Here is a 12,223-nt window from a genome sequence, read left to right as displayed (position 1 = left end):
GATGACCTAGAAGTTAACAAGCAGTTTATTGGTTGTAGTTTCACTTTTATTTTTAAACAAAGCTGACTGTAGTTAGTCAAACCAAGGAATGTTCACATTTTAGTCAAACAAAAATACATGATAGAGGTCTTTCTCCACTCGTGGAGACTGACCCATTCCTCTATGGAACATATTTAAAAAAAATACCTCATGGAATATGTTCCAAAGTCAAACATACACACTTACAAATTTTTTCAGAGTACCAGGTCCCTCTTTTAGCACAGTTTTGAGGCAGGCTCAGATCTGAAAATTACAGTGATACTGTCACTGTATTCTACTGTGATAGGTTGTGGCATCCATTTCTTCATCTGTAAAATGGGGATAATAATACTACCTACCAGAATAGCATTGAGGATTAAATGAGATAATGTAGTAAATGCTTAGCATAGACCTTTGCACACACTAAGCTCTCAAAAGAGATTTGCTATTTTTAATGTATAGAAATCCAGGAGCCCCCTTTCCTTTCCCCATGCACGACCTCCCAATCCAGTCCGAGTCATCATGAACAACAACAGATCAGTAGAAGCCAGTGAAAGCCCGGCATAGCCATTCATCAGGGAGGGGCTCAGGCATTTAAGGTCCTGTGATCTTCCATGGACGTGAAGTTACCACAAAGTATCTCCCTTTAACCCAGGCAAGAGGGAGTCTTGCTCCGGCCCTGTACTGTATAAAACCCTGCATATCACAAACACACAGAAAAGTAAATTTAAAAAAAGAACGAATGCATGGCTACAAAACAAAAACAAAACCAACACAGGACTATGGCTGCCTCTGTCACTTAGGACTTGGCACTCAGCTCTGACAAGAAACTCTGAGCATCTGCCCTGGTAATCAACACCTTCCAGGCCCCAGGGAAATGCTACTTCTCATTTCTTGTGCTGGCTCCTCAAAACAAAAGGCAACTGTATCTGAATATCATGAAGATTTTGGGGTTGTGCTATTGTTGACATTTGAAATGGACACGGCTTTGGAGTGCAGGAGGATTTGAGTAATGGAAATTTTTTCACGTAAGAGGCAAAAAACAAATTATCAAATCCTTTCTTTCTGATTATGTGAATGCAAAACATTCTTGAATGAAGAAGTAGCATGTCTAAGTAGAGCCAAGCATCCATTTTCTTGCTTGTATTCATGTTCTAATTCCTGATTTCAGAGATATTCATCATGTTGAAGCAATTAGATTTGATTCAGACAAGATATAAGATGCTCTAGAAGAGTAAAGTGAAACAACAGAGGTGCTCAAATAAGAGCAAATCAGCGTCTTTGACAGAAAGATGAATTTTGTGTTTGGGCTATCTAGTTATTTGATATATAATATTGCTTGCTCTGAATAATGCTAATACAAATGTTCAAAGCCCAAACAAATCTAAGTTTTAAAAGGATTAGAATTTTAGAGAAAAATGTTTTTCTAAATTGAATAAAACTGTATAAGAAATATTAAACAAAAGTGACATTCTAATTAAATACAAGAGAATTAGAACAAGGCAACAAAAAATTTTACATAACTATGAAGAAGAAAACTTATGTACAAATAAACGTAAAACTAATTTCTGTAGAGATTATTTGATAGATCAGTGTATAGTCTAATTGAAAAGACATTTGAGCAAATTGAGCAACATACTGCTATTTTTATTTTTCCTTTTCCTTTTTTTTTTTTAGACACGGGGTATTCTTTTGTTGCCCAGGCTGGAGTGCAGTGGGGCGATCATAGCTCCCTGCAGTCTTGAACTCCCACCTGAGCCTCCTGAGAAGCTGGGACTTCAGATGCATTCCACCACATCCAGCTAATTTTTCTTATTTTTTGTAGAGACAGGGTCTTGCCATGTTGCCCAGGCTGGTCTTGAAATTCCTGGCCTCAAGTGATCGTCCTGCCTCCACCTCCCAAAGTGCTGAGATTATAGGCGTGAGCCACCATGCCTGGCCCCCTATTTTTGTTTTTCTTTATCATACCCTAGCATTGAAATATTGGAAAGAAGAATTACCAAAACCTGCATGGATGTAGATACTACAACAAGAGACAGTGAATATCTCAAGAAAAGTGATGGTGATTTATATGATAATATTAAAATATCTAGTAATAGTTTCCGTGAAAACAATAACAACATATATGACACCATCACACAGTTTGACTGTGATATGTAAAAATTATGGTTCATTGCCAAATCTAAGTATTGCTTTACGAATTAATTTGAAATTACAGTTTTTCTTGCTTGAGCAGGACAAAATTTCTGCAAATTGAAATGAATAAAAACTATTTAAGAGGCCAGGCCTGGTGGTCCATCCCTGTAATCCTAGCACTCTGGGAGGCCGAGGTGGGAAGTGGGAGGATCGCTTGAGATCAGGAGTTCGAGACCAGCCTGAGCAAGAGTGAGACCCTGGTCTCTACTAAAAATAGGAAAATTAGCTGGGTGTGGTAACACATGCCCAGAGTCCCAGCTACTCTGGAGGCTGAGGCAGGAGGATGATCACTTGAGCACAGGAGTTTGAAGTTGCTGTGAGCTAGGCTAATGCCACTGCACTCTAGCCCGGGCGACAGAGTGAGACTCTGACTCAAAAAAAAAACACAAAAAAACTAAGAGTGACAATGACCCACAAAAAGTTGTCTAATTTGGCATTTCTATCTGTAGAACAAAAATTATGTGATTACCTTAATGACAACATAGAAATTTTGTTGAAATGAAGACACAGAAAGGAACTTTTATGGAATATATACATTATAATTTATGAATTGCGTATGTCTTTATCTTGTTAGTCATCCAAACATCGATAGCCTATTAGTAGAACACCCAGACATGCTCAATCATAATTGCCTTCAATATTTTTATGACTTTCAGTACCATTAAAAACTATAGCTTTTCAGAATTTAGGAGCTGAATGAAAAAAAAAAACATAGCTCTACACATTTTTGTTTAAAAAGTTTTTGTTTCTTTGGAAACTTTTTCCTAGATAAAAGTACAGATTTAGGCCAGGCATGGTGGCTCATGCTTGTAATCTCAGCATTTTGGGAGGCCGAGGCAGGAGGATCACTTGAGGCCAGAAGTTTCAAGACCAGCCTGGACAACATAGCAAGACCCTCTTTCTACAAAAAAATAAAAATTAGCTGGGAATGGTGGCATGTGCCTGTAGTTCCAGCTACTCAGGAGGCTGAGGCAGTAGGATTGCTTGAGCCCAGGAGTTCGAGGTTGCTATGAGCTAGGCTGATGCCACGGCACTCTAGCCCAGGCAAGAGAGTGAAACTCTGTCTCAAAAAAAAAAAAAAAAAAACAAGATCTCTCATATATCACTACGGTCTACTTTTCAAAATCAGAATTTAACACTAATCCATTACTACCATCTAATCCACTCAAATTTCACTACTGATTGTTTCAGCAATGTCTTTTTTTTTTCTTTTTTTTTTTTCCAGAGACAGGGTCTCACTCTGTTGCCCAAGCTAAATAAAGTGCAGTGGTATGATCATAGTTCACTGCAGTCTCGAATTCTTGGGCTCAAGTGATCCTCCTGCCTCAGCCTCCCGAGTAGCTGGGACTAGAGCCCTGGCTAATATATATTTTTTTTTGTGCAGATGAGGATCTCACTATGTTGCCCAGAGTAGTCTCAAACTCCTAGGCTTAAGCAGTCTTCCTGCCTTGGCCTCCTAAAGTGCTAGGATTACAAGCATGAACCACCACACCTGGCTGACAATGTCCTTTGAATAAAACAAATAAAAAGCCTTCTGATTTCCCTTTTTCATTTCTTGTCCAGGATGCAACACAGAATTGCAAGTTGCATACAATTGTCATGTCACTTTCGTCTCTTTCAATCTGGAATAGTTGTTTAGTTTTTCCTTACCTTTCATGATTTTGTCATTTTTGAAGAGGACATATCAGTTGCTTTGTAGAATTTTCTAAATCTGGGTTTGTTTGCAGTTTCATCATGATTAGATTTGGTTAGTACTTATTAGATAGCTGTATTAGATTAATTATGTAAATTAGGCAGGAAGTGCTTCTGTGTTCTTCTCAGCACATCATATCAGGAGGCATACAATGTTGATTTTTTCCCATTACTGGTGATTTTTAACTTTTCTCACTTGAATAAAATGATGTCAGCTGAGGGCACTGGACAAGTACCCACTGGCCCCTGGTGTCACCAATTGCACTGGCCGAGCCAGCCATACTAGCCACTAACTCCCAGGGGAATGGGTACACATCTTTTTTATTTAATTGTTAAAGATTTATAAGATAAGAAGGAGGATAAGGAAGATAAAGTGTATTTAATTTAACAGCATGTTATTTGCTTCATAACTTCTGAATATTCAGATGAATGTTATGTGGGCTTTCCTACGTTCTCTTGCCCTAAAACACGCAAAAGTTAGGAGTGGGCCTGTGTCTGCGTAGACTTTCCTTCCTGATGCTTTTACCTCCAATGTAAGCAGGGCCTGACCAAGACATCTGGCACCTCTGGTAGGCTAATAACTTGATGAGCCACCAAAATGAAGGTTTTTAGGTATTTTCTATAAATACAAACTACATGCCTCTTTCTTTCTTTCTTTCTTTTTTTTTTTTGAGACAGAGTCTCACTCTGTTGCCCAAGCTAGAGTGCCGTGGTGTCAGCCTAGCTCACAGCAACCTCAACCTCCCGGGCTCAAGCAATCCTCCTGCCTCAGCCTCCTGAGTAGCTGGGACTACAGGCATGTGTCACCATGCCCGGCTAATTTTTTCTATATTTTAGTAGAGACGGGGTCTCGCTCTTGCTCAGGCTGGTCTCGAACTCCTGACCTCAAGCGATCCTCCCGCCTCGGCCTCGCAGAGTGCTAGGATTACAGGCGTGAGCCACTGTGCCCGGCCCATGCCTCCGGCCCATGCCTCTTTCTTAACACTTTCAAAAGCTGCTGAGGGAAGATTGAGCCACACTTGCCTGTGAGGAGTGTTTTCCCATTTCTCCTCTAGAGCTCTGTTGACATTGGCCAGAGTTGACTTTGTCCATTTTTCCTATTATGTAAGGAATTGCAAATTAAGAACAGAGGTAATTGGCATCGTAATTCTGATTTATCCCAGGGGTAGTTTTGTGAAACCCTTAACTTTGTCATCCTGGTTGGCAGCCCCTTCTCCCAGCTCTGACAGTGAGCAGCTGATACCCTGATTCTTTCCTGCTAGTTTAAACCCATATACACCAGCCAGGTGCGGAGGCTTGCACCTGTAATCCTGGCACTCTGGGAGGCCGAGGCGGGAGGATAGCTTGAGCTCTAAAAGTTCGAGACCAGCCTGAGCAAGAGCGAGATCCCCGTCTCTACTAAAAATAGAAAAATTAGCCAGGCATAGTGGCACGTGCTTGTAGTCCCAGCTACTCAGAAGACTGAGGCAGAAGGATCGCTTGAGCCCAGGAGTTTGAGGTTGCTGTGAGCTAGCCTGACCCATGGCACTCTTCTCAGGGCAACAGAGTCAGACTCTGTCTCAAAAAAAAAAAAGATACTAAAAGGCAAAGAAGCAGGAAATAAATATACACTAAATACAGTCTAGCTTTAAATTTTTTAAGTAATAAGATAAAAATAAATAAATAAATAATAAATAAACCCGTATACACCCATCTCCCATGGGCAGACTTCAATCATTGGATGATGGGAGTAGAGATTCATATTGGGTCTAGATTCATATTGAGAGGCCGGGCGCAGTGGCTCACGCCTGTAATCCTAGCTCTCTGGGGGGCCGAGGCGGCTGGATCGTTTGAGCTCAGGAGTTCGAGGCCAGCCTGATCAAGAGTGAGACCCCGTCTCTACTAAAAATAGAAATAAATTAGCTGGACAACTAAAAATATATAGAAAAAATTAGCTGGGCATGGTGGCGCATGCCTGTAGTCCCAGCTACTCGGGAGGCTGAGGCAGGAGGATCGCTTGAGCCCAGGAGTTTGAGGTTGCTGTGAGCTAGGATGACGCCACGGCACTCTAGCTCGGGCAACAGAGTAAGACTGTGTCTCAAAAAAAAAGAAAAAAAGATTCATCTTGAGGATGGGAATATTTTAAACTGCTTCACAGTTTAATGTGTCCTCTTTTGTTGGTGGAGCCAGCAAATTCCATTCTTGGACAAAGTAGGATTTATGTGCTTTTCTGAGAACATTTGACTTGATTGAGGCCAAATTTAAAATGCAGATTCCCAGTCACCAAACCCCAGAGTCTGATTCAGTAGAGGTGGGGGGGATATTCAGATATCTGCATTTTCACTAGTATTCAAATGATTCCCACACAAAAAGTCCAAAGATCCCCTCTGAAATACTGTTAGGTGAGGGAATACTTTCTCTCGAAGTGTTTTTTTGTTTGTGTATGTGGTTAGTTCTCTTCAGCCTCCTTGTGGAGTACGGAAAAAGGGAACAGCTCATTCCCCCAGTTACAATTACAGTCATACACATAACCAAATTTCATTCAACGATGGAGCTCATATACAATGATGGTCCTATAAGATGGCCCTATAAGATTATAATATGATATTTTTACAGTATCTTTTCTATGTTTAGACGCACAAATACTTACATTGTGTTACACTTGCCTACAGTACTCAGTACAGTAACATGCTGTACAGGTTTGTAGCCTAGGAGCAGCAGACTATACCATACAGCCTAAGTGTGTAGTAGGCTCCACCATCTAGGTTTGGGTAAGTACACTCTATAATGTTTGCACAACGAAGAAATCGCCTAAGGAGCATTTCTCAGAATGTATCTGAGTCGTTAAGCAACACAGGACTGTAGTTCTTAAAAGAAAAGAAAAAGTTGAGCAGTGCAATGGCTCTTGCCTGTAATCCTAGCACTTTGGGAGGCTGAGGTGGGAGGATCACTTGAGGCCTGGAGCTAAGCCTGGGCAACATAGCAAAACCCTGTCTCTACCCAAAAAAAAAAAAAGGAAAAAATTAAGCTAGACCCAGAGAAAAGGAATAGGGGTGCGGTTAGGGATCAGGGATGCGACGGAGGTAAAGGGAGACATGAAAGAAGGAGTTCTTTCACCAGGTACCAAATACCGAACATTTACTAATTGCGCTGTGCTAGGTGCTGCGGATTCAAAGGGGCACATGACGGCAGGGCCTCTCTGAGAAAGTCCACAGTCTGCGGCTGGCTGAAGCAGGTACGAAGGGGCTGTGGTAAGGCAGAGGAGTGATCCCTATGCCAGGCTTGGGGCTCTCATGCAAGACTTCCTGGTGGGTCCCTGTATGCACTGGGCGGCGATGAGTCGTGCAGGAGGTAGAGTCCCGGAGAGGGCAAGAGGGCTCCAGAGCAAATTCTTCTTAACTTTAAATGTTTTTTCTGGCTTACAAAAGTAAAACATGTTTGTTACGAAAAATCGTTGCGGCAAAGAAAGCGAAAGCCTCCAGTAATTCTCCCTGCTCCTGCTCTTGCCCAACCTTGTCGGGTCCTGCGCCCGGAGCGTTAGGGCCCAGTGGCATCGAGAATCTGTGGCGACGAGGCGAAGCCCGGCATTCACCCTCCTGCCAGCAGGGGGCAGCAAGCCTCACACCTAGTGGCGGCGCCCTCTCTCTTCCACACGTTGCTCGCGTAATCGCCGATGCTACATACTGCGCCTGCGCACAGCATACGGCCTTTTCCCCCCCCGCCCCTAGCGTTGCTGGGCCTGCAGGTCCGTGTGGAGCCGCAAAAGCGGGTCTCTATTCGGCAGGATGGTGAGTGGGTACCTCGATCTCGGGGCTTTGAGTGTACGGCGGTTCTTTCTCCTCGCCCGAACGCCAGCCTATGGCCCGTCTCGCGCGGCGCAGGGATCGGATGGCATTAGATTGCTTGCTCTGCCCTGGTCGGGTTGCCGCTCCCAGCGTGGCTTTAATGGCTGCCGCCCGGCGTGCGAACCTGGGGGGAGGGGTTGGCGAAGAAGGGTAGCGTGAGCTTGGGTGGTAGATTGGGGAGAAGGGTGAGTTTAGTAGGCAGCCTGCGATGATAGTGCCGTCTCGTCTGAGTGTAGACGGCCGGGCGGAGGAGGTTGCATGTAGTCGGCCTCAGACTACTTGGAGGCTGCCATAGTGGAGGCGGGCTGCGGGTCCTTCGACCCGGCTCGATCCCGACTGCTTCGTGGGCTTTCCGGGACAGTCTCGGAGTCGGCGAGTCTTTCAGGAAGCCTGTGCCTGTGGGCCAAGGACTTGGCTTTTAAGCCAAACCCGGCAGTGGGGATTGGAGGCCGAGGCGTCCCTGGCTCCCGGAAGGAAACTTGTTTAATTTGGAATGTGGGCCTCCTGCTTTCTCCTGTCCGTCCCTGGCTCCAGTTTTTCATGATTGTCAGGATGGGGTCCCAAAGGAGGGGTGGGATGTTACTTTAGTTGGTGGGGGAGCAGTGCTGTTTTGATGGGGAATAATTGCTGAATGTGCTCTTGCCCGATTAAGTATTGTGGCAAGTAATCTACGGTTTTGAAAAACGTACGTGGTGAGAGAAGTATATAGTTATCTGAGGTTAGGTTTTCGAAGTGGGACATCCGGTTATGCCGAACAGACTGACGTTTGGTACCACTGACTGCCCTCTAGAGCAGGGCCTCCCAAAAGTTTGGCACGAGGATTAGCACCGGTCCTCGAGGAAACAAGGACAGAAATTAAGAGCAAGCATTTAAAAACTTTTGGAAGCAACGCGACAGTAACTTTATACCTGTTAAATGTCATGAATTGGGGCCTGCATTTTATTTGTTTTTTTCTTTCATTTCGTGTTTTTCTAATGATTCATTTTTATTGTATTTTATAAAACTATCAGTTTGACAGATGGAAAATAGAAGAAAAAGTGGTTACTGACCCCAGTTGACTTGCAAAAGATGGGACTCTACAAAAGTGACAGTTGTGTGTATTCTCAAAGTTCAAGTGTTATTTTTGTTAACATGTTAAGTCAAAAGTATCATCGGCTAAAACATTTATCAAAGTTTTAATACTCTCTTTTCTTTAAGGGGTTTGTCAAAGTTGTCAAGAATAAGGCCTACTTTAAGAGATACCAAGTGAAATTCAGAAGACGACGAGGTACTGTCTTTTATGTTTACAATATTAAAAATCTTCTTTGCAGTGGAGTAGCCTTTCTAAAATTATTTTTTCTTCCAGAGGGTAAAACTGATTACTATGCTCGGAAGCGCTTGGTGATACAGGATAAAAATAAGTACAACACACCCAAATACAGAATGATAGTTCGTGTAACTAACAGAGATATCATTTGTCAGGTAAGTTGTATTGTAGATGCAAGCATTCCCCTTTACTGACTGTGCTGGAGAAGGGAAGCAAAGCATATGATGTAAGGGGTTGAAGGGCTGTCTAATACGTCCAGAAACATTGAATAAATAGTTCTTTTCCTCTTCGGAGGTCTAGAGTTTGAGCCTGGAAAATTGGTACATTAGAAAACATTCTTGACTGAAGATCAGCCGTGTTTGGAATGTCTGACCCAGTTTAATCCCATTTGTTTTCTAATTTGTGGGAAAGGCTGAGAGAAATCTCTTAAGAGGGTGGAGTGGGGAGATTAGAGACTAGAAGAACATTCTTACCCATCCCAATTTCAGTAGAATAACAGAGTTTGTGGCTTGGGGGCCCTGGCTCATGTCTGTAATTTTAGCACTTTGGGAGGCCAAGGCAGGAGGATCGCTTGAGGCCAGGAGTTTGAGACCAGCCTGAGCAAGAGTGAGACCCCTGTCTCTACCAAAAAAAAAAAAATAGAAAAATTAGCTAGGTAAGGTGGCACATGCCTGTAGTCCCAGCTACTTGGGAGGCTGAGGCAGGAGGATCCCTTGAGCCCAGGAGTTTGAGGTTGCTGTGAGCTATGATGATGCCATTGCACTCTATCCTGGGTGACAAAGTGAGACCCTGTCTCCAAAAAAAAAAAAAAAAAAATAGAGTTTGTCATGGACAGAGTCCTGATTCTTGCTACATGGCCTCACATTGCCATTTAACCACTCCTCACTGAAGAGGTAGGTAATTGTCAGAGTTAAATGGAACTCCTGAGATTGTTCTTATTTCTGCTTATTGTTTGAAATAGGTTTTAATGTACAAAGATACTCCCACATAAAAGACTTTTAGGAAGTGGCAATTTGCACCTGGATGCTAGTATTCTGGGCTTTAGGGGAAATTCTGACACTTGAGATTGGATGATCTTCTGCAGTAGGCAGGCCCACCTGTTTCCTGGGCACGTTTGTTTGTGAAAGTATCTAAGTTCGTACCCAAGTTCAGATAACTAAACGTTGAGTACCTGAAACTTTGTTGAACTTAACTTATGCTTTGTTCAGAAGGTGCCTGGAATAATTGGGTGTTTCTCTTTGGCTTTTTATTTATTTTTTATTTTTTAAAAAGGCCTTAGCAGTACTGCCCTCACTACTTGTTCATTGGACAGTAGCACTACCTCAAGAAAAGGATGGCTATCTCTTTGGCCTTTTAAAGTGCCTCTTTAATTCAGCTAACCTGGCTAAGAGTCTTCAGTATTTAGAAGTAGGGAACTATGGTATAATTTATTCCATATACATCCTAATATTCAATGTCTTATTTGGCAGTTTTAGCCTTGCATGCTCTGACGTTAGTCAAACATACTTACACCTAAACCTACCTACTATATAATTGCTATATAGTTGAACAAGTCATAAATTATAGTTGGAGGTGTGTAAGTTTAGTAAAGACAAGTTTTAAGTGATGCAGATCTCTCTATTCAGCTTTTTTTTATTATTTGTTTGAAAAAGAAGGCACTTAGGACAATTAATGAAACAGTGAAAGCAACAGATCACTAACCTGACTTTTCTCTTACTATAGATTGCTTATGCCCGTATAGAAGGGGATATGATAGTCTGCCAGCTTATGCACACGAACTACCAAAATATGGTGTGAAGGTTGGCCTGACAAATTATGCTGCAGCATATTGTACTGGCCTGCTGCTGGCCCGCAGGGTATGTACAAGATGACTTTAATTGATGTGCTTTGGGTTTAGTTCACTGCTTGTGGATTGTCTTTAAGATGTTTGCACATGGATAAGATACACCCAGCTGTGGCTTCAGGACATTGCCTGCTTCCTATTTTCTGCCCTGTTTATGGGTATATTTAGACCAGCTTTGACCAGTAGAATTTTCTGCAGTAATGGAAATCTATAGTCTGCTGTCTCGTTAGATTCACACCTGTGGCTATTGAGCACTTGAAATGTGGCTAGTGCTACTGAGGAACTGAATTTTTAATTTGAATTTCAAAAGCCACCTGTGGCTATTGACTACTTAATTGGACAGCAAAGACCCTACTCCAGAACTTCAGAATCTACATTATGATACAGTGTCCAAAGTGATGTATGTGCACATTAAAATTTGTGAGGTGATGTCTTAAACGTTTTTGGGGGTGAGCATTGATGGGAAGATTCATTTTTGTTTTAATCATTTTTCCATCTTTTGGCAGCATTTCTTGAATATGTTATGTTGGTAGGAGATGAAAATGTGATTTTGCCTTATTTTTGTTATCAGTTACCTTGTTTTGCAGTGGAATTGTTGAGTTTATGCATCAGGGTTGAGGATTCACATCTTCATTGGTTATAAATATATTTGAATGGTTGGAACGTTGTCATTAATGAGAACAACTTGGTACAAAGTCACTGCTTGCAGAAAAACCATAGCTAGGTGACTGTGTACCAGCAAAGGAGTGGCCCAGATTGACATGTAGTTGGAGAGCAGAGCCACAAATGATGCCCCCTCAGCCCAGGATCCTATCCCTACAAATTTTATTCCAGATTAAATTAAATAAAACTACATGGGATAATGTGTAATATTTAGTTCTTAAATTATTATAGCCAAATATGACTGAAGAAATGTAGTGAATACCTACCTTGAGTAAATATAAGAATCAAATTAAGTTTATGCATTCTAATCGATTGCTACACGAATCAAGTATGGACATGTAGCAAAGATTCAGAAGCATAAAACAAAGTTATTGTAGTTGTGGGTGAAATTGAATGTAGGCAGTTTCTTTTTGTAGCATTTAAAAATTGAATTACCTTTTAAAGCACATAGTGGTAAAAGGGATAGGTGAATTGGAAGGAAATTTTTTTCCAGTTGTCAGAGGTCATTAAGGTTGTGACATGAGATGTTTTAATTTTAGAGTGGTTTGAATACAAACAGGCATTTACATTGGCTTCCTTGTTAATAGCTTCTCAATAGGTTTGGCATGGACAAGATCTATGAAGGCCAAGTGGAAGTGACAGGAGATGAATACAATGTGGAAAGCATCGACGGCCAGCCTG

General features: G+C 42.0%; 1 protein-coding gene across 1 annotated transcript in view; it reads left to right on the top strand.

Annotated features, from left to right (window-relative positions):
- Positions 1-7,591: 7,591 nt before the first annotated feature.
- RPL5 (ribosomal protein L5) overlaps positions 7,592-12,223 on the top strand; it is a 12,205-nt gene continuing 7,573 nt past the window's right edge. The window contains exons 1-3 of the mRNA XM_012661107.1: positions 7,592-7,673; positions 8,928-8,997; positions 9,076-9,191. Of these exons, the coding sequence (XP_012516561.1) occupies positions 7,671-7,673; positions 8,928-8,997; positions 9,076-9,191 (189 nt within the window). The 5' untranslated portion in view covers positions 7,592-7,670. The remainder of the gene's footprint in view (positions 7,674-8,927; positions 8,998-9,075; positions 9,192-12,223) is intronic.

The sequence above is a fragment of the Propithecus coquereli genome, unplaced genomic scaffold, assembly GCF_000956105.1.
Source record: "Propithecus coquereli isolate 6110/MARCELLA unplaced genomic scaffold, Pcoq_1.0 Scaffold7, whole genome shotgun sequence".
Lineage (NCBI taxonomy): Eukaryota > Metazoa > Chordata > Mammalia > Primates > Indriidae > Propithecus > Propithecus coquereli.
This window is presented reverse-complemented; position numbering and strand designations above follow the sequence as displayed.